The 23,048-nt window shown below is 39.1% G+C and overlaps 1 protein-coding gene across 4 annotated transcripts in view; it reads right to left on the reverse strand.

Annotated features, from left to right (window-relative positions):
• The window catches only part of LOC142349280 (uncharacterized), a 105,454-nt gene that overhangs the window by 52,108 nt on the left and 30,298 nt on the right, over positions 1-23,048 (reverse strand). For 3 of the 4 annotated variants that reach the window (XR_012760812.1, XM_075400739.1, XM_075400738.1), the window contains exons 4-6: positions 9,240-9,533; positions 8,371-8,661; positions 5,319-5,606 (exon numbers count right to left, since the gene is read on the reverse strand). Coding sequence is in view for 3 of the 4 variants with exons in the window: in XM_075400739.1 (XP_075256854.1) it covers positions 5,319-5,606; positions 8,371-8,661; positions 9,240-9,533 (873 nt within the window). In the remaining variant the exon portion in view is untranslated. Of the gene's footprint in view, positions 1-5,318; positions 5,607-5,686; positions 5,725-8,370; positions 8,662-9,239; positions 9,534-23,048 lie in introns of those variants that run through there. The other variant, XM_075400740.1, reaches the window with a different exon arrangement.

Genomic DNA, 23,048 nt, shown 5'->3' on the forward strand with positions numbered 1-23,048 from the left:
TCGGGTTGATAGAATTTACCCTGGATAACTTCTTTATCCGCATCAATAAGAGAATACGTGGGAGGATGCAATGTCGGGATAGATGCGATTTCAAATATCTCGTCAGTAAATGACTGTTTGTAGCCCTTCCCGAAAGTCTGCTCTTTTTTCACTATGCGCACAAAATCACCAATATAGAATTTGGGTTTTTGAGAATTTGTTGTATTTGCAGTCAAGGACACAAGCCTTGGAACGTCTTTCTTCGTGACTTTGTTCGGAGCGAGCTTTATCGTTCGATTTACTCTAGAATTGATTGTTTTAACAAACGCATCCAATTTGTCTAGATATGAATAAGTCCACTTTTCTTCTAAATATCTGTAGATTATATTTTTCAAAGAGCGTATATTTCTTTCCGCAAAAGCAGACTTTTTCTCACTGAATATACTGTATAAATGAATTCCGCGTTCAGTGCATAGGGCTTTGAAGGCACCTAGGAACTCTGTACCATCATCAACCCAAACTTTCTCAGGTTGTTTATGCTTGATCATCTTTTTGAAGACCTGTGCTGTCTCTGTGGCATATTTTGTTTTCAGTGGCTCAACCCTGAGATATCTTGACAAACAGTCAACAGCCACAAGCAGATATTTTACACCACCGTTGTATTTTGCAAGTTTATCAACATATGCTAGACCTACGGACCAGATCTCATTTATGTCGTTAACAACAACTTTAAGCCTTGGAAACCTGAGGCGACGTGATCGGTATTTGTTAAAAGATGGTTTCGTTTCCAGATACATTTTAATTTTCTTCGTTGATAATTTACTCAAGTTTTGCAATCTCTTTGCGCTTCCAAATGACGCAGGACCGTTTAAATAGAGCTTGTCAAGTTTTCGCACATCGTCAATAGATATCCCAGTCTTTTCTACGCGCCTCTTCCGCTGTCTTCTCTTTACTTTCATCGACTCTTGGCTTTGCATGTTTCTTCGTTGGTTCAGATCGTCTTCCTTCCTGCTCTTTTTTTGTTTTTTGCTTTAGTTGTTTGGATACAGTTTCCTTTTCATCTTCACTGTAAAACTGATCTACAACTTTTTTTGCGTGAGTATTATAAACCAAGTCAGCTGATATATCAAGTTCACTCAAGATTTTGGTATACTTTGACCAGTCAATTTTTTTTGTGGGTTGTTGTAAATTGTACAAAAAGCTTGTTACATCTACTCATTGAAGCTCATCGTTAATGTGCAGAATGTTGGTCTCTTCACTAATAGAAACATTTTTTGAATTGAAAATTTTATTTAGGATAATTGCAGCTCTTTTTGTTTTGTTTTCATCCACTAGTTTCAGTTCTAGCATTATTGAGTCGAATGCTGAATCCCTCCTTTTTTTCACTATTGGCTCTATTTCACTGTCATCGCTAAAAAACGATTCGCTTCTTACATCGTCTGCATCACTTGTCACATCACCGCTACTGTTTGTTCTCTTGATCGACCAATCAGTGTTAGTGTCCGCATCTTGTACTTTTTTCTCATTATTTCGTTCAAAATTGGGATTAGTCCTCTGTAGGAGTGCTAACTGAGTTGCTTTTTGCTGATACATTGGATTATCAAATATTTCTTCCTTGGTTGGGTTTTTTGAAATGAACATTCTTTTAGGGATCAAAACAAACTCTTCTGCATGCATTATTCTGCCTTCAAGTAAATATAGCACGACAATCCCAACGCTCGAATGAGTTCTGGTTTTTTGGCTAAAACGTTTCGTTTTTTCTCCAAACTTGTTTTCTTTGATAATATTTGTTGAAATAATTTCTCCTGATTTTTAAGTAACTGCCTGTTCACTGGAACGTTGCCATTGATCACATTGAGCAAACACTCACAGAGAAAGTTTTTAAAGCTATTTGGTGCTTGTTTGAGGAACTTTCTGAAATTGCTCTCGGGCAGCTCGAGCATTTGCTTTAGCATACATAACTCTTTCTCTCTCATCTGTCAAAGTAGTGATAACCGCTTTGGAGGACGGTAGATAAAAAATTGTTGGACCTGGTTGTACACTATTTGAACAATAACGCAAGGAGTCTGATGTTTTTGGATCTAAGTCAATGAGTAAGTGTCCAAAGGGTTGTTTTGTTGCAAGTTCATAGCTTTCCTTCAAAAAATTTGTATTGTTCAACTGTTTTCCGACATAGGTGATCTGCTGTATGTCTCTAGGTGATTAGAACAAAATGATATGGGTTGTGTTCAAATCAATCGTTCGCGACCATTTACTCTGTTGAAATAAGTTATGCTTAACATAAATCACACTAATATTTCTATGGCGTCCCGCAGTTGCAAGTTTTGAAAATTCTTTGTCATTGAAAATTTCTTCACACGAATCGTCAAACACAAGCAGACAATTTTCCAGCTGAGAAATGAATTCGAATCCAGAAAACTTAGTGAAAAAAATGTTCACTTTACGCTCTATTGTGCTGAACTTTGGCTGCTCGTGTTGATAGAAAAAGTAAATAGAACTAAAGGTTGGATAGAAGGTGTTTCTCAATAACATTTGGAATATAAGTTCTGTTTTTCCAGAACACGACGGACCACAAACAGCCATAAAAAGCCTATCGCTAGTGGATATTATTTTGTTCATAGCTTTGGATTTGGAAGAGCGTAGCCAACTGTGCACGAAAGCAATGAAAACCAAAATGTTGATTCCTCACAATCAAGTTGGGAAAACACAAGCTTGGTTAAAGACACTACAATAAGAAAAAGTATTATCAAAATTTGAGTAAAATAGACGACTTCGGAACGTGGTAGCCGAGAATTAAAAAACTTCCACGAACGCCTCTCATGATTTTCCTCATCAAAAACTAAAGCATTCAAACCCCCTACATTAGCGGAGTCTATCTGGTCTTCCTTAACACTCATTTGAAAATAAGTTATTTGCAAAAATGAATTTACACTCTGTTTTTTAGTTTAAATTGCATTTTTGTTAGTCTCTCTTTCAATCCAAAAGAATTCATAAGTAGTATATCTAGAGTCTTTGTCGTCTTTTTTGTAAGTCACTTTATAGTTTGCCTGCATTCCGTAACCACTTCCATAGTAGACAATAGACTCTACGTTGCCTTCACTGACCAACATTTTAATTTCATCAGGGAGATTGTCATCGTCCAGAGGTACTTGAACTGGTGCTGGCCACTTGGGCGTAGGTAAAGGGGTTAGTTTCAGTTTTCTCATTTTCTGTTGTAACGACATGATACATTTGAAAATATTCAAGTAATGAAAGATATTTCTTCAGCGTCTCAATTTCTTTGGTGTTGCAGAGAATCTGTTGTTTTCGCAGAATATTCTGTCCCCGTGATTCTATTTTCTCTTCTTTTAAAAAAGTCAATGTCAAATGATTATCATTCGTTATGTAACTGCATACTGTCAAACTTGGAGATAAATTCACTTGAAGAACTGACGGAGCTGCCTTCTCCACTCGACGGCTCATTGGATGGCAGAGAGATCCAATAGAAATACAGCTGTGCTTTCCTTTTAGCACAATGTTTCCTCTTTTGCTTTTCCGGTAGGTAGAAAGAGTGGAGAGCACAAGTAATATTATCAATTGGCGATTTAATATCTTCAACTTTCGGACATAGAAGAGTTTCCAAATCTATTACCTCTTTCTGCAAGAGAGTTTGGAGTGATTCTGTTTTCTCTTTCCCTTTGGCATAAAATTTCCCTAACGGAAACCGAAGTTTAATGGCGACAAAAATTTGTGATAGAAACCAATAAGGATAAGTACCGCTGTTCCAAGACAAACCATGTAAAAATTTAGTAACCCACTTATGAGATCTCCTGTCACTAGCGGAAAGTGAGTTGTAGGAAACTGGCGGAAGAAAAAGAATTGTGTCCGAATAATTATTTGAACAAAGCGATAACTCTTTTATTATAAAACCAGTTTTCTTGTAACGAAAACCTTCAAAATCCAATATCACTATTTCTTGTTTCAGCATTCCAACAAAGTGATCAAATTGTTTTTGAACGTCTTCACAAACAAACAAAAAGCCAATCCCGTGATGTGACCCAAATACTCGTTCGTAATTGGACAAGGTAACACATAGGAGTATCCAGGGCCTTTACGACTGTACTCTGCTATAAAACCCGATGCATCGTGGAGTATTGCATGAAGTCGAAGTATTTTGAACGATTTGAAGTAGTTGTCCAGCGACGAATTATCAATTCCAATTAGACCTCCATACGGTCTCAGCTTCAATGTTGCCTCCAAATCAATATCAGGATCAAGGTATTGGCAAGCAGCTAGAAAATACAGAAACCTTTCACCGTATTTTGGATAATTGTTCTTTATCTCCAGGTAAATTTCATGAATATTTTTTAGATCAATGGTTGCTATCGTTTTGGCCATCCTTTTCAACAAATATTATTCTGGCATAATGAATTTTAATCGTACCTCATAGGATTGACCACTCCCAACCAAAGTATATTCACACAAATACATGTAGCGAAAATACCGCTAACATGAAGGATCTTCCCTCACACTCGCGAAGTATATATACCAACAATAAGCCACCAGACAAATACATGTAGCGCAATTACCACTTTCTTAACATAAAAGATCTCCCCTAAGGTGTTAGTGATCCCCCTCTGCCGAAAGGATCTCGAAGGATCTCCCCTAAGGGATCAGTGATCCCCCTCTGCCGAACGGATCTCCAAAGGATCTCCCCCCCCCCCCTCCCGATCTTCCTGTATATATACGATACTACTTTTGTTTTCCAATATCAAACAAAACTTGTGCAAAAAAATTTGTTAAGGCTGCAAAAATACTAAAAATATTCACAGAAACTAAACAGCCGATATTCACAGAAATTTGAACTGCACGCAGAAACGATATCAAAACAAATTCATTAGTTATATTAGCGACCTTTGACGGGCCTTCAAATGGTATCATTCATCATTCACAATACCTTCATTGATCGGCATAAATTGAAAGAACAAAAAACCAGTTGAGCAAATAGTTCATCCCCCGCTATGTGGGATCGGAACAAGAATTTCTACTTTGTGAAAAAGTTTTATACTAAATTTTGGTTGAACTACTTCCTTATGAACTCTCGCTGTTTGTAAAATGTTAACTGAAGATCCAGATAAACACGCTGAAAAAGTTCAGGTAGATTTATCTGAAAAAAAACCCGAATCGTTCTAGCGAATTCCTTTCACATGAAGAATTCCTGAAGTTACCTGAATTTCACCTGAATTTTGCTTCAAAAATTCAAGCATCACTGAATAAAATTCACGTTGAACTTGCCTGAAAAACACTTGAAAAAATGTCTAAGCAGTTCAGGGAAAATTTGCTGTGTCATGTATTTTTACCATTTGGGTCGTAGAAGTCATATATCGGATCCAATACTATAGCTCCGCCCTCCCCACAATTGGTAACGGAACCGACAGAGAGCACTATGCTCAAATTATACTCTTTGGAGGTGTCGAGATCAGCCGATGTTAAGGTCAAAGGGAAATCGGTTGGGGCCACCGTGATGTCCGCAACATCTTTTGGACTGATTGAGAGGTTCATGAAGTCAAACCCAGAGTCTGAACCAATATCTAGCTGTAATTCGTTGGTGCTTAGCCTGGTCACTGAAAGCTGGGTGACGGTGGGAACTGCAAATAGTCAAATTACAATCCAGTTCCAAATATCAAACTACCAAAAAGACTTTCAAAAGTCTAACAGGCAGGTGGGCCAATGTTGTGCAAAAATTTCTTCACAGCCAATGAAAATCTAAAACGGTTTTTTTCATGAGTCATAAATAAATAATAATATTATTAATAATAGTAAATTGCTTTCTGTAGACACGAACAATCGCAAGCGGTGAATTTATATAAATTCACCGCTCTGAAAAAGAGTCCAAATTATGTGAGATAAGCGGTGATTGCGATGAAATTACATAAATTCACCGCTTAACTTAGTGGTGAACTTACAACAATTCACCGCTTAGAAAAAAGTGTTAAAGTTTTTTGAGATCAGCAGTGAATGAGCGGAAATTCATGTGGATTAAGGGAGGAAGAGGAATTGCTAGATTTAACCCCCCTCCCTAAACTTACCCCTTATTCTTATATCTTTTTGACACTTTCTTCCAAGCGGTGAATTTATGTAATTTCACCACTGAAGTAAGCGGTGAACTTACAAAAAATCACCACTTTTCACCGCTAAAATATAATTTCACCGCTAAAAATCTTACGAAAATCACCGCGCATGTTTTACAGAAAGTAGAGTGAATTTGATTTACATTCAAAACAAAAATGATTGAAGTTCCTGAGAGATGGCGGAGTGGAAGTAGAAGTGGATGCCATGCAGGAGGTGAGAGGTTCGAACCCTTGTATGGGTGGTGAAACCCCTTTTAAGTTCACCGCTTACTATAGCGGTGAAATTACATAATTTCAGCGTATTTTACCGCAAAATTATTTACAAAAGTTGCGGTGATAAAAACAATTTTTCACCGCTTATCTTACATATTTTTCCAATTTTTCCACGACCCGGGTACTCATTCTTAAACGATACGTCAAAAGAATACAAATATCACTATTTGGACGTCAACCCGTCCGCAAACGTCTCAAGAGGAATTAAGACATCAGCAAAGTGTCTAAGAAACCGAAAATGAGAAAAAGATAATCTGTTTTTGATGAACTTGGTATGATTCATAAGGTGCTTTCTTGAGGCGCATTTTGCGACAGATTTTACGTTATGATTTCTAAGTCATATGTTCTACCAAACATTGATTTGCAGTAAAATTATTCAGTCTACCGTACTTTTGCCCATGTGTTCTGTCGAAAAACGAATTATTGTATTGAAAGGAAAGCTGAAATTTACACGAAGAAAACCTGTTACTGATTAAATGCTTCAAAAATTTTTTTCAGTTCAAGAATTGCTTTTGCACATGTTGTTGTTGGTTGTATTTCATTTTCAATGAAAAACTTTTTTGAGACTTTTATCATTGTTTGCAAAAAAACTTTTTAGAAACACTCTTCATCAATGTTAAGTCCACTTTCACCTCTTACTCTGTTTCTCTCATTATGCTTTGTGAAAAAATTATTTAGTCTTTATTTTGCTCAATCCAGGTACTATTTAAATTTCATCTGTTTTGAGTCTGTCTTTATATTGTTTTTAAACACTGTTTTTATGATCTGCATTTTTGACCCGATTATTGATCTCAAACGGTTTATTTGAGAAAATCTGACAAATTGTGCAAGCATTTGATGTAATTTTCCAAATTTTCTTTCATATCGACCAACAAAAACATTTTACTGAATAATGACCATTCTTTCGGCCAAAAATATCCAAAGAAGCCTTCAATGAAATTGCTGTTTTGTTATCATTATCGTCTCTCAAATTTTGTTACATACGATACAAATGCACAACAAAACAATGAGTTCATCGACATATATTTTCCCCCCACTCAATTTTTGCCACGTAGCCAATTAATACCATTGCAAAATTTTGGTTTTTCGATTAAGAGAAAATTTCGTCTATATTGTCAATTTATAGAAAATAATGGACATATTCTGGGCTATTAACGAGGTCTAATTTGTGAAGCCAGCTGCTTCGCAATCTCATATGAGATCTTGCATGATAACCGTTAGCCTTGGGGGTGTTTTACAATTTATATTACTTTCAATTTATAATCGTTTCACAATGCAAACTGGGTATGTCTTTCAATCCCGAGATCAGATTGTCTACAAAATCAATTAGTTTGTCGACATTTTTGACAATTACACAGATTAAGTTTTGGTGGTTTCCATGTCAAGCATAACATATATGTTAAAATTAGTTTTACTGTTTACAAATCTCTAGAAATTATTTGTTTTGATTAAACCAAACAGAATATCCTAGTAAGATCCTAGGATATTATGTTTGGTTTAACAGAATAGCCAGAATATTCTAGAAATAAATACTCGTATAATCGATGTATAACACGGCTCATGGGAACTCCAAAATTTGAGTTTCGTAGAAACATTCTGTGGAACGGTGAAAAAAAAACGTTTAACACGCTTTTTACTCGCGCCGTTGAGTCTTTAACGTTTAACACTTCCACTACAAGTGTTATTTGCGACACAACCTACTAATTCATTCTTAGAAATTGTAAACTTTTTCCGTGCTTGTTTAGTCTCTCTGAGCCATATTTTCAGCCAGCTTACAAAACTGCTTGTTTTCGATGCAGATAATTAAACTGTCAAAAAACATTAGACATACCAAATTTCTATGCATTATTGAAGATTTATCAAGTCTTTCCCTATTATAGCCCCAAGATTTTGCAGCTCCCCAAACATTTTTGTGTACTCACGGATATGGGGGAGGGCTATGTGTTATATGAGCAGCAAGCTGGGATAAGTCTATAATGGGAAAGGTGCGATTTATTAAACAGCTCACCCGTGCAGAATTTTATCACAGCCTGAATATTAAGCTGTGGTAGCGAGCTGAAAATAGTTGCAGATGTCACTGTGATTTCGTACGAAGATCCCCCTCGAAGTCCAGAGAGTTCCAGATATCCAGGGTTCGATCCAACAGTGTTAGGCTCATACTGCACTTGTGTGCAGTCGATATGCTCCGAAGAGTTGCATGTTGCAACAGCATTGGACACGGTTGCTAATGGATCCGATGGTATGATAGAAATATTGGCGGTGTCTTCACTTACTGAGTCAATGCTCAATGACAGTCGAACTGTAAACAAAAATGGACAATTTCAAAACAACAATTGTCTAGCTGGGCACAACCTTCAGTAACCTCTTCAACGTTTCGCCTCTTGTGATTGGATCCACAGGTATTCACTGAAAAGTACAGCCTATTTCTCTTTATCTTGTATCGTATAGTTCACAATATGAGATGTCAGAGCTAGGGTCACGGTTTGTGATTTAAATAATGTATTGTTGTCTTATTTTTTACTCTTGAAACGAAACAAGAGAAACATTTATTCTTCTGGAACGGTATAACGCTTCGGTTTGTTTGGTTCAGCAGAATTCGGTATATTCGGTTATTATTTAACGTAATAAATGTTTGGTGTGGTCAACTAGAACCAATCATACTGACTATTTTCTCGCATTTCAATAAGACAATTTTTGACGTAGGGAATATAAAAAATTGAGTTAAAAGAAACTAAAAAAAGTTTTCTTCAGTTTAGAGTCATTTTGTGACAAAAATATTTTGTCAGTAACCATATAAAGAAAATTACTGAGACATCATTAATATCTGAGATTTTTTGTAAATAAACTAAATTTCGTATATTTGGCATTCGGGCTCACCATCGGGGTAAAAGAAGACGGTGAAAGGTGTGTCCGATTCCAGTACTCCACTTTCACCGCAGTCAGTTGTTGTTCCAAAAGTCAGCACAACACTCACATTATACTCCTTGCTTGTGTTCAAAGCAGCGTGCTGAATAGTTATGGGGAAGTCACTAAAGTTGATCAGGGTTACAACCGGGAGGTCAGCTGGAGTGAAGGAAAGGTTGGCATGGTCAAATCCAGACCCTGCTCCAATGTCCAGTTCAATTGCGGTGTCGTTTAGTTTCCTTATGGTGGCTCCCGCCAGTGTGGGTTCTAAATAAATAAAATTTGCTGTATCTGTTCTGTCCCTTTAAGCACACCCAACAAACTCACGTGTTGTTTTATTTGAATAGTAACATGCTGTATAACAACATAAAGATCATATACGAGATCCGGAAAACAGCCGGGTTTCGCAAAACTCTTCCATCACGTGGTCAAATGTAGATATTCGATTTTATCGGTTTTTTTACGACATTTTTAAGATTAGAGTTAAGCGTATGTGGAAATGACACAATAGGCTAATTTAGTTTAAATTTGCTTCCAAAATCGATATATCTGCTAACACTTTTCACAAAAAGTGTTTTTGGGGCGAGTGTGCAACAATTGAGTCTTAAACTTTGGTCTCGATTACTTACTAATAAAATTCGGGCCATTAAAGTTTTATGCTAACTACATGTTGAATATTGTGGAATTGGGTTGCGTGACTACTCATGCCATGAATTAGGTATGCCATTTTCACGAACTAAGAAGCTTATTTCCACGTGACTTATTTTCACATTTTTTTGTGAAAAGTGGGGACACGTTCTGGTCACTCGGTTCCAAACAAACGCATTTATTGAGACTTGCTTTTCCACTAAAACACTGGCCACGTAAAATCATTCTAGATTCAGAAGACGCGAGACACCTGTCTTCCAAGATCATTGTTGGCAAGGATGTTGCAAGAGTATTAAAAAGATTCAAAAATACCTTTAGTGTTGCGTTTCTTCTCAGCTTAATTATAAAATGTTATAGTTTGTTGTTTGTTGATTCGTCATTGATGAGTATAAGGACGGATTTTTTTCTAAAACAATTAACTGACTGGCATTCATATTGTTCCCACATTTTTTGAAAAAAAAGTAGGAGAACGTTTTTTTAGCTTTTGTAAGACATCACAGATATGCATTTCAAATTTCTTCATTTAAAAAAAATTAGCTAGACAAAAATCGCTCTTTTGCCTCATTTTGCAATAACAACAAAATGTCTTCTTTAGAAAATTTTTTAGACACATCTGTATCCTCAGTTTGCAGCTAGATTCTTTAACAAAAACACAGGCTGCTAGACACTCTTCAACCTTTTTTCTTTATCTCAAGTATTAGTAACTAAATAAATCTAAGCGAGAAATATACCAAAATGCGTTATTTTTCTTAGCCAATCAGAATCGAGTATCTAAATACGCATAGACATCGTTCCAATTTACGTATAAAGCTCGGAAAAAGTGCAAATAACATAATTTCAAGTAAATCTAATCATAAGACCTATCAAATAAGACATGATTCGGCTTAATAATTTTCGGGTTCTTGTATTCATTGGTACAAAATGGTAACTGGCATTGAACTATTTTGTTATCAGACAAAATACCGGCCAAATGAGCATCAAAAATTGCCGTCTAAAAAACCAATTGTTGCTATCACCAATACGAATACGTTGCTTTATACGAACTTAAGACGTTGACTATATAAAAAAATTGAATTGGAAACTTGAATTTGGTGGACTGTTTTGAATTCTTACAGCTACAATTTGGTGCCGCGAACCGGGAGCATTCATTTCTTCTATTTGCTGTCTCAGGAAATTAAATTTTGATGCCTCCACCGTTTGATAATTTACTATCGTTTTGGGGCATTTAATGCTAGGAGGCTAACACGGTGTATTATCTTTGTTATAAACGTTAGTTTGAAACCGCATCTCTATCGTTCAGCGCAGTTCAATTCGGACAAATTATCTAACACTGGTAATTGTAATTTAGCTCTCGACATTTATCGTTTGGAAAGGCAAAAATCAGTTGATTTTCCTGCTAGCCGAGCGAGGATTCCACGACTTGATTCCTAATTGAGTCAAATTTATCATTCGAATTCCCAATCAATCGTCAAAAAGACTTCATTCAAGAAACTTCACTGCTACGGGGGTCAAAAAGGACTTCACAGGGTTTGCTCAGATATCCCAAAGAAGGAAACCTAACAAACAAAATATTGTCGGCATTATCTCAGGGTACATTGGTCGTCACAGGAAACTTGAAAGTCCCTCACATTGGTCACACAGGAAAGTTCAGAATGGATTCCAAAGAGGAAACCGACAAAAAAAGACTGTAAGAACAGAACAATTTTTGCAGTGAATTAATTAAAAACAATTTTAGACGGCAATCCTATCCCCTGAACTTTGATATTAAATGGGGTAGTCCAATCAAAATTTTCCGTATAACTGGTTACCATTAACCTCCACAAACATAACTTTTGAGACAAAAAAACATCGATTTTGAAATTTTTTGGTCGAATTGTCGAAAATTTGTAAAAAGTGATTAAGTCGGTTCGGATATCAAAAAATAACCTCTGATAAAGAAAAAATTGAGAACACGTTATGCTAAAATGTTCAATTTTGAAAAATTTTGGTCAATTTTGATGCAATTCTAAAAACTTAAGAAAATCAATACCGAATATTGATAAACCGTATTTTCAAGCTTAAGACAGTCCATTTTAGTGGATTACCGTTCCCTTTTCAAGAAATTGCAAAAAATCTGACCAAAAATAGAAAAAAATTGGACAGAGGCATAAATCTCTCCAACAAGAAGCCCGTACCGAACGCCAAGTCAATATCAGTACTGGGCAAGTATAATTCTAAGTCTAGATATCAGTACTGATCCAGAGCTATGATCATAACACATTTAAGACTTGTCAGACTTCGCCAAGACTTGGCAAGTCTTAATACACGTGTGAAAAAAAAGTTCAGGAGATTCATTAAATGAGTGAAACTCATTACACTATAAAAAATTATGAAACCTACAAAAAATTATGGAACAAAAAATTATGGCCTACAAAAAATTATGGAACCACTATAATCTTTCCTCGTCGCTCCGTTATGTGCCGTTTCGTCTGCGTCCTTTTCGTCCTTTATCTTTCCAATTTTCCGTGTTCCGTTTTTTTTTCAAAAACGTCGCTCTCCCAAAACTTCGCTTTTCGTTTTCTTCGCTACTTTTCCGGTTTTCGATGTAGTATGTTATATGTGATGAAGTATGTTATTGTTTTTGCAGTAGTATGAGTATGTTGAGTATGCTATTATGATGGTTTGTTGTTTAGGTCTTATAGCTTTCTAGGGTGTGACTTAAGTTTATTCTCGAGTTACGGCTGGATTGTCATTTGACTTTTCAACTTTACTAATTTACTAGCCTTCCTCTTGTAGTATTTTAATTTCTGCTGCTGTATGTTTGCGTGTAACTGTATGATTGTCAGTTCGTTTGGGTTTTTGCCTTCTAGAGTGTGATTTAAGTTTATTCTGGAGTTACGGCTAGATTGTTTCTTAACTTTTACAGCTTTCATAGACTACAAAAGCGCTGCATATTACTTAACTTTCGCTGTAGTTTGTTTAATGTTGTTGGTATGCTGATCGGTTGTTTAGGTTTGAATTTTGCTAGAGTGTGACTTAAGTTTATTCTGGAGTTACGGCTAGTGAATTTCTTGCTCTTTTCATCCATTTAGTATACTACTGCTTTGCCGTAAATTTAGTTTGTTATTTTCATATGTTAAGCCCCATAATGACTTGTGCTAGTTTACCTCTTGCAGTAGCGTCTCCCCTCCTTCCTAGGGTGTGACTTAAGTTTATTCTGGAGTTGCGGCTAGTTTGTTTGGTTGAGTTTGTTGCTGTAGTCTGCTAGCATAGTACTACCCGACCTCCCCGCTCGTTGCTTAATCGTCTCCCCCGTTCCTTTCCGTCTTTCCGTTTCGTTGCGCGCTACTCGCTCAACGCCTCCGTTCTGTCCGTCTCATTTCCCGTTTATTCGTGCGTCGCTCGTTCCGGGTTTCCATCCCGTGCCTTGCGTCGCCCGTTTCTTACCTGCGTTTTCGCCAGTTCCGTTCCGTTCTCTGTTGAGTTGCGCGCCGTTCGCTTGTCCTTCCCGCCCCGTCCGACTCATTTCCCGTTTAGTCATGCTTCGTCCACCCAGTCCTCGTTCACCGGTTGCCTGTATTCCTGTTTAGTCTCACGTTGCTTTCAAGCACGTTAGACTCCCTCTCCACTTTGTTACTCACTTTCGCCGATTAATTCATTACTCGGTAACTTCTTTTCCGCTCTTCGACGTCTTGATTATCAAGTCGTCGTCATTTGGATTCGGTATAGCCCTCATTCCACGTGTTTGGTTGAAAGTTACTCTCTATTGATAAATTAACCATTTCAATATCATGGCCGAACAGCAAGAGAAATTGAAAAAGCTCTTTAATGCAAGATCTAATCTACAATCTGAGTTATGTAACATCCATAAGGACATCACAGATGCCATAGATCGTCAAGACAGGAGGGTTAAAGTTGAACGCTTGGTTTCTAAGTTGAAAGATGTCTTCAGTAAACTGGTGGAGCAGAATGAAGAACTCTTTGACTTGACCAGTAAAGCGGAGAACCCAGATTCAATTTACCCTGTCCTTGAGCAATGGTTGGACGATGTAACCAAGAACAATGATAAATACTTGCTTGCGGCTAGAAGCTATATTGATTCAGTTGCTCACCGAGACACCGTATGTGAGGGCGTTAACCCTCAAGGGCAGTCTAAGAGAAGTTCACGTCGAACAGCATCATCAATGTCTAGCCAGCGTAGACATGACTTTCTAATGGCAAAACTAAAACGCGAAGAGGCCGAGAAACAAGAACAAGCTGCCATGCGCCTCGCTAAACAAAAACACGAAATTGTCATGAGAAAAAAAGAGCTTGAAATACAAATGGAGCAGATGGCACTTCAAGAATTGGAGGAAGACCACCGCCAGCGTGTTGCCGCAGCTAAATTAGATGAGGCTGAATTAATGGATAACCATTCATTGTTTAGTCACCACTCAAGTGAACTGAATTTGCTTAAAGATAGGGGATCAGATAGAAGTCAGAGACTTGTTCAGGATTGGGTAAATTCTTTTCCAGCAGGTAATTCATTGACCGCTGCAAGTGAGTTAAATTTTTCTCGTCCTGGTTCAGCAACCGCTGACCCTCCTGTTCAAGATACTGCCCCTAGTAACCCTCCAGAAAACACAAATAACGTTGCCGGTAACTTGAATCACCTTGAAATGTTTTCTCAGTACACACGGCCAGAAGCTGCAATTTCTGTTGCTCAGCAAGAAGCGTTGTATCGGGAATACCTCCAGGCTCAACTGCAGCAACCACTCAGTGATCAAAGAGTCGAGCAGGCATACAGTCCCTCAGGCAGTGGTAAGGTGAACCAAGTGAACCAAGTACAAGTCGACGTACAAAATGTCGCACTCCCACCCCATCAGCCACCTATGCAACCTCCCCGGCCACCGACACCTGTTATGGCACTAGCTAATTCCATTTTTGTGCCTGATTTGTCAACAAACCCACAGGCAAATCAATTCTTGGGTCCAAAAAGCTCCAGTGTGCCTTGTCAATTACATATGTCGATGCCTCATGTTCCGCAACAACAGAATCCACCTCAAAGTAATTTTCCACACCAAACACAAGTCCCTATTGCCCATTCCTCGCATAATGTACCTCCACTTCTAAACCCACTCGTGAACCCGCCTCCTGTATTCCCGCCTCAACAATTATATAATCCTCAGCCCTCCATGGTTCCGTCGCCCATTCCAGCGAGCGCAACAGCATACTTACCCGTCCCCAACATTCCACAACAAAACATTGTCCATTCACCTCAAACCCGCCTGGTACCGTGTCCTACAGCACAAAGACCTCCCCAGAACTGTAACCTTGATCTAAACTTGTGGCGTTTTCCTCAGAATATTCTCCCAAGCGCAAACCAGGCGAAAAATAATGCAACCGTCTCCAACAACGTTCAACCTAACCTACCCCCAAGCACAGCTAACCCCACCATCAGCCATCCCATCTTGCAAATGAGTGCACAACATAATCCAAATAGCAACCACGCAGCAAACTGTAGCATCCTTGTTAACCCCTTTAGTACAACTACTAACATAGCGCCGCCTTTTGTCACGCCGGTTATTCATCCAACATACGGGCATACTGCTCCGATACCATTGTGCTGGGGTGGCCCACCGCATACCACGCCTCCAGCGCCAGCATCTGAAAATGCAAGTTTGATTAAGGCATTCACTGACGCCTTAACTAGCAAGAGGAATGACCCACTACCCGGATGGAAGTTGTCCCAATACAATGGGGATCCCCTACAGTGGCACGAATGGTATGGTCAATTTAAAAGCGCAATTGACTCTCAGTCCTTAACTGATGATGTAAAATTGACATACCTTAAGACCCTCGTAACAGGTAAAGTTAAAACAGCTATAGCTGAGTTCGCCTACTGCGGCGCAATGTACAAAGACGCACTGAGGACCTTAGAACGTAAATTTGGCCAAACACAGGCGGTCGTAACTGCACATTTGGACAAACTTAACAGCTTTCCACCATTGAAGATGCACAATAGTGATAATATCATTAACTACTCGGGGTGCATTTCAAGTCTTGTCGGGGTATTTAAATCGCTGTCATACGATTCGGATTTAAAGAGTGCTGCGCTTCTCAACACCGCCGTACAGAAGCTACCACCCAATATGAAGGAGTCATGGTCACTCTTCACGGTCAAAAAGCATTGGGTGAAACCTACTCTTCTTGATTTCAACGATTGGTTAAAAGAGAAGGCCGAAGTGCACGATTTAATGAAGAATACCGCAACTAAGGCAAGGACTGAGGATACCAACAACTCAGTAACAAAATCAAAAGTTGCTTCAAAAACATTTGCTGCAAATACGCAACAGAAGAGTAACCTTAATCCGCAACGGAGATCTCCGTCAACATCAATATCTATTTGCATTGTATGCAAAGGCAGCCACCGGTTGTGGGAATGCCGTGTCTTTAATGAAAAGACCCCGACGCAGAGAGCCAAGGTCGTTGCTGAGGCAAAGCTCTGTTTCTCTTGTTTGCGTGACAAACACATGTTTAGGCAATGCCCAAGTCCCCGTAAGTGTAGAAAAGATGGTTGCAACAGCTCCCATAACACCTTACTTCATGGAGCTGAAAGGGTTTTTCCAGCTAAACCCTCAACAAACAACAACATCGACACTTCGAAGTCTAATGCAGGTACCAGTAGGCCATCTACTGGTCAAGAGCAACCAAGCAAAACAACCACTATGTCTTCCGTGACGGATGTTAGAGGCCTCCTTCAAGTCACGGAACTGAAACTTACTAATTCTTCTGGCACTAGTACTACGGCGTTGGTTTTATGCGATACCGCTTGCAGTAACTCTTGGGTGTCCGATAGTCTCGCAGCTAGACTCGGTTTGCAGGGTACCGCATTAAAACTGATCGTCAAGGGTATAAACACGGAAGAACTCATAGACACAAAGGTGGTTCAATTGACTGTGACACCTCATAAAGACCAAGACTTCGAAGCATTCACTGAGCGTCCCTACGTGAGGGAAACATTAAACGTAGGTCCCGACATCATTGACGTCAAGTCCATGCAAGAAACTTACCCACATTTGGCAGTTCTAGATCCAGTAAGATATAGCTATGGAGAAATTGAGATGATACTTGGACAGGATGTCTACCATGCCATCCGCCCGTTAGAGTATTTTTCAGCCGACGAAAAGTGCTTACCGTTCGCTGTCCGCTTACCCATAGGTTGAGTTTTAAGTGGCCCACTCCCGTCAAGTTCAAGTTTAGTCTCGGTGTTTTTCAAAGCCAGTATTGAACAGGATTTTGAATTAGCTTGTCAGGTTAAATCTGGGTATGATATGGAATCGTACGGCGCGTTCAAGCAAGTTGACCCACGATCCGCAGCGGATGCTCGCGCGCAGGAAATACTTGAAACAACAACTTTCCATAACGGCCAAAGATACGATGTCGGTATGTTATGGGCTGATGACAACATCCAACTCCCGAATAACTACTTTTCATCACTGGTACAACTCAAGTCTCTCGAAAAGCGGTTCTCGAGAGATACATCATTGAAAGAAAATTATGCTAGTACCATCCGTGACGACTTGGAAAAAGGTTACTTGATTACAGTCCCTGATGCTCACAAGGTCGAGCAGCGGTCGAATAAAGAGTGGTACCTACCACATCATCCCGTAATCAATCCGAACAAACCGGGAAAGTGCGTAGGGTATTAAATGGTGCAGCAAATTTCCACGGTACTTCCTTGAATAAATCTTTGCTCACTTGCCCCGACCTGCTCCAAAACCTAATCCACGTACTACTTAGGTTCCGTCAACATCAATTCGCCGTGTCCGCAGATATTGAGGGTATGTTCCTCCAAGTGGGTGTCCCTGACTGTGACCAGCCATCACTGTGTTTTTTGTGCCGGGAAGACCCCACAACAAATGTTGTAGTGTATCAATACACGCGCCATATATTCGGGGCTAAAGACTCGCCCACATGCGCTAACTATGCACTGCAACGCACGGCCCCAGACAATGTTATTCAGTACCCGGAAGCAACCAAAGCCGTCCTAGAAAACTTCTACATGGACGATTCCTTGGATTCGGTGGAGTCACCTGAGAGGGCTCTCAAAAGATCGAAGGAGTTGGTGCCACTTCTCCATCTAGGTGGGTTCAAGCTTACTAAGTTTGTAAGCAATGTACCAAATCTGGTTGATCGAATTGATGGGTCACCTCAGTCCACCGAACCAAAAGTAATTGCCTCATCTAAGGAGGAATCTTCGCACGTGCTTGGGTTGAAATGGGATCACAACAATGATACTCTAGTTGTGAGTCGGGGTACCTCCAGTACAGTAACTAAGTCTTTAACACAACGCTTGGTATTGAGCCTCGTGTCTAAGGTATTCGATCCCATCGGCCTAGTGGCACCATTCACCGTTGGTGCCCGATTGTTACTAAAGGACATCTGGCGTGCCAGCGGGCAACACTGGGATGAAGAATTACCAAAGGGCACTGCTGAAAGGTTCCTCGAATGGAGTGTAGAACTACCCAAGCTTGCCGCAATGACTACACCAAGGAGCTACTTTCCTGGAAACTTTGAACACCTGGAACTCCACATGTTTGGCGATAGTTCACAAGAAGTTTTCAGTGCCGTTGCATTTCTCCGAGCTCGAGTAACTACTTCGAGTGGGCCCCAAACGGAGCTTGCGTTTGTCCTGGGTAAAGCTCGCGTAGCACCTATGAAGGTCATGAATGTTCCAAAGCTGGAATTACAGGCAGCGCTACTGGCCGCTCGATTGAAACAAGATATCTGTCGAGCTCTCACAGTAAAAGTCAACAGGGTTTTCATGTGGACCGACAGCACCACTGTCTTGCAGTGGCGTAACTCTGCAACCAAGCACCCAATATTTATTGCAAACCGTGTTTGCGAAATCTTAGAACACACTAGCGTTGACGAATGTAACCACGTTGCCTCAAGCGATAATCCGGCAGACGCCGGCACTCGTGGTATGTCCGTTGAGGTTTTGCAATCAAGTAGCTGGCTGAGAGGTCCAGATTTCTTAAGAACCAAGCAATTCCCGTTCGAACCAAGCACTGAAGTAGTTAATAACATGAAACATGGTATAGTAACTAAGGAAACTGACGAAACCAAAACATCATTGGCCGCATCCGAAACCAAGTCAACTAAGAAACCGCCCCCGCAACTAATTCCTTTCGATAAGTACAGTTCTTATCAGAAGTTGCTACGGATAACAGCGTACGCGCTCCGCTTATTACATTCTCACGAACGTTACCGTATTGCCGATGGTAGCGTCACAGGCCCCACGGAGCTTGACGAAGCCGAGCGTCATCTCCAGTACCTTGTCCAAGGGGATTCATTTAATGCTTCGAGAGAAAAGATCTCCTCGAAAACAAACCCGTTAAACGGAGTAGCCGTATTGCCCCGTTTTCACTCTTTATTGGGCCAAATCGTCTAATCCGATCGGCAGGCCGCATCAAGCGGTTGGTCGAAGTTGACTTTGATGTAAAACATCCTATCGTTGTGGACGCACGCCATGCATTTGTAAAGTTGTTCCTCAGGCACACGCACGTCAAACATCATCATCAAGGTATTGACTACCTGAGGGCTAAAATACAGGAACGTTATACCATCCTTAAGTTACGATCCCCACTGCGTTCAATTAAATCCAGCTGCGTCACGTGTAGACAGTTTCGAGCTGCCACTATCCAACCAATCATGGCTGACCTCCCAGTAGAAAGACTCGCATACCAGTTTCCTCCCTTCAAACACCGGGGTCGACTACTTCGGCCCGCTGTATGTTACTGTACGTAGGACTACCGAGAAGAGGTGGGGTTTCCTCTTCACATGCTTAACTACTCGAGCCGTTTATGTTGAAATCGTTCCTTCCATGGACGCCAGTTCGTGTGTAATGGGAGTGGAGCGGTTCGTCTCTCGTCGAGGCACACCGACCATTATTTGGTCTGATAATGGTACTAATTTTGTTGGCGCGGAAAAAGAAATACGCGAGAACATCGAAAAGTGGAAGACCATCAACATCGCCATGGAACTTGCCCACAAAGGCATCAAGTGGAGGTTCAACCCGCCCAGTGCGCCACACCAAGGTGGCATCTGAGAGAGGCTAGTACGTAGTTTCAAGCGCGTACTTTACACAATCCTTGGAACACGTCGCCTCACGGATGAGGTTTTAAGTACCACTTTTTGTCTGGTCGAACATGCACTTAATTAACGTCCGCTAACGCCCGTAAGCGCCGACCCGTCCGACCTAGGAGCATTAACACCTAATCACTTTCTCCTCGGTAACCAAGCACGTAGTCTCCCGTCCATCATTGGCGTAGATGAGTTTGATCACCGTAAACGTTACGCCCGCGCGCAGTCTTACGCTAACGCTATTTTGTCTCGTTGGATCAAAGAATACGTACTGGCGCTGAACCGACGTTCCAAGTGGCAGACGCCTGCCGAGCATCACCTTAAGACCGGTGATTTGGTTTGGGTAGTTGAAGAGACCAACCCAAGGGGTTACTACCCCACTGCTCGGATCACTGAACTTCGTTACGGTTCCGACAGCGTCGCACGCTCCGCCGTATTGCGCATGTCCTCCGGATCGCTCGTTCGCCCGCTTGTAAAATTAGTACCAATTCTCCCAGCATCTTCTTCTGGGCCGGAAGATATTAGTAACTAAATAAATCTAAGCGAGAAATATACTAAAATTCGTTATTTTTCTTAGCCAATCAGAATCGAGTATTTAAATACGCATAGAAATCGTTCCAATTTACGTATAAAGCTCGGAAAAAGTGCAAATAACATAATTTCAAGTAAATCTAATCATAAGACCTATCAAATAAGACATGATCCGGCTTATTAATTTTCGGGTTTTTGTATTCATTGGTACAAAATGGTAACTGGCATTGAACTATTTCGTTATCAGACAAAATACCGGCCACATGAGCATCAAAAATTGCCGCCTAAAAAACCACTTGTTGCTATCACCAATACGAATACGTTGCTTTATACGAACTTATGACGTTGACTATATAAAAAGATTGAATTGGAAACTTGAATTTGGTACACTGTTTTGAATTCTTACAGCTACATCAAGATATGTTAACACGCTCGTGTCAATTTTGACTGTTGAATCCCGCTAAATCCACTAGAAATTCGAATACCGATAAATTTAGGATTTAACGGTCGCAAATGTTGCTTAAAGTGCTGTCCATTACCATTTACATAGATATATAAGTTTTTAAAGTTATTGTAAAAAAAGACTCTCTTTTGTTTTTCATTAAACACTTCACTAATCCTGGCCAATGAATTTTTCCGTATTTAAATTAAATTAGATATAGCTCTCGAGATTGTCTCTATCACTTTCAAGCTTAGTTAATATCCAAATTCAATTAAGGGATTTTTTAATAGATTGCATTCAGATCAGAGAGATTCTAAATAATATACTAAGTTATATTACAATAAAATTATAGTAGACATGATAAAGGCCACTAAAAAGGAGCAAACACTCTTCAAACATTTATATTTTATCCTTTGAACAATTGACATTTTTTAAAGTTGATCTGATTTGTGCACTAACATTAGTAACATTTTTTCTAACGTTTTTTAAATGTAGATATTCTATTTTTAAAGCCGTGTGCTTGAATTATTTGTGCATTTTTTTCACCATTCACTGTTTTTGATACTTGGAAAATTTTCATATTTTTGAGGTTTTCTGAACCATAGAATTTTTTGCTATTAATGTTTTGGCTCGCCTATTTTAGCTCTAAATGGTATTGCTTGCCCGAGGAGAAGCAAATTAGCCTGTAATCAAAATTTGAAGAATTGGAGTTCTTTCCAATAGTTTGATTTAGTTGATTTGTTAAATTGAATGTTTTCAATTTTCGGGCGCTGGAGAGAGGGGAGAAATAGACATTTTTCTGACAATAATTACAAAAAATTAAATCAATTAAGTTAATTAACAAAATACTAACCAAAAGTTTTGTTACATATTCCGAAAATTTCCCAAATTTTAACATTGTTACATATGAATATATTTAAGGCAATTTAAATTGTCTCATATTTATACGGCCACTTTATATTAACGTTTTGGACATCAAATACTGCTTTTAAAAACCTTTTCACAAATTATTTTCCGAAAAATATCTTGATTCTGATTTCTTATTTTTGTACTTTTTGTGGTAAAAATCATCTCCGATTGCGATGAAACTAAAAAAGTTACCTAACAAATAAAAATACTGTTATTATACTGTGATTATGAACTAATATAATCAACTTGGATATTTTGCTCGTTTGAGCGTTGTTTATCCTCTTGAATATTGTTCAATCATTCAAAGTAGTCCACATCCGTTAAGCAAATAATTTTATTGCAAATAATCAATTGTTGAAAAAAGTTGCTCTAGAATGTCCAAAAAAGTTTATTTGTAAAACTCTAAAAGAAATCAAGTTGCAATTGTAGCGACGTTTGTTTGATAGCTGACCAATTACAGTTCTTTTATGCATATCATATTCAAGAAATCGTCTGTTTTTAAACATACAATATCGTCGGCATCATCGTCTTTTCCGAACAAAAACGACAGTAAACCTTATGATCGTTTTTGAACGATATTTTGAGCGATATCAGAGAGATAATCTGAGCAAAATATTCTTGGTCAATTATCTTGCATCATTAAGTTCTTGAATGTGGGACCAGGCACACTGACGATATATTACGTCTAAAAACAAATATACGCAGATATCTCTCGTTTGAATACCCAACAAACTGAATCTCTCTTGCGTCCAAAAACGACGATTTCGAATCTCTCCTGCGTAAAAGCAAAATATCGAAGATCCAAAACTCTCACGATTAAAAACGATGATACCCACATTGTCCCACGTCGCATATGTTCGGTTTTTTGGACTAGAGTTGTAGACTGTCAAACATGAATCTGGGGAAAAATTGCTTAACTCGACGTATTTGACTCACCTATAAGTCTCATATATCACTCGGTGAGTAAATGTGTTGAATGTGAGCAAAATATTCGCTACATTGGAGGTTAATAATTGTACAATTAAATCCAACAAAATTTCATGATAAGTTTATTTTATATCATTGCTTACATTGCGATGAAATGACAAAAAGTCACCGCTTGGTCTGACGCCTGTAAAATCAGTCAGTAGTATCATTGTTTCAAC

The sequence above is a fragment of the Convolutriloba macropyga genome, chromosome 11 (assembly GCF_964194025.1).
Source record: "Convolutriloba macropyga chromosome 11, txConMacr16.3, whole genome shotgun sequence".
NCBI classification, from domain to species: Eukaryota; Metazoa; Xenacoelomorpha; order Acoela; family Convolutidae; genus Convolutriloba; species Convolutriloba macropyga.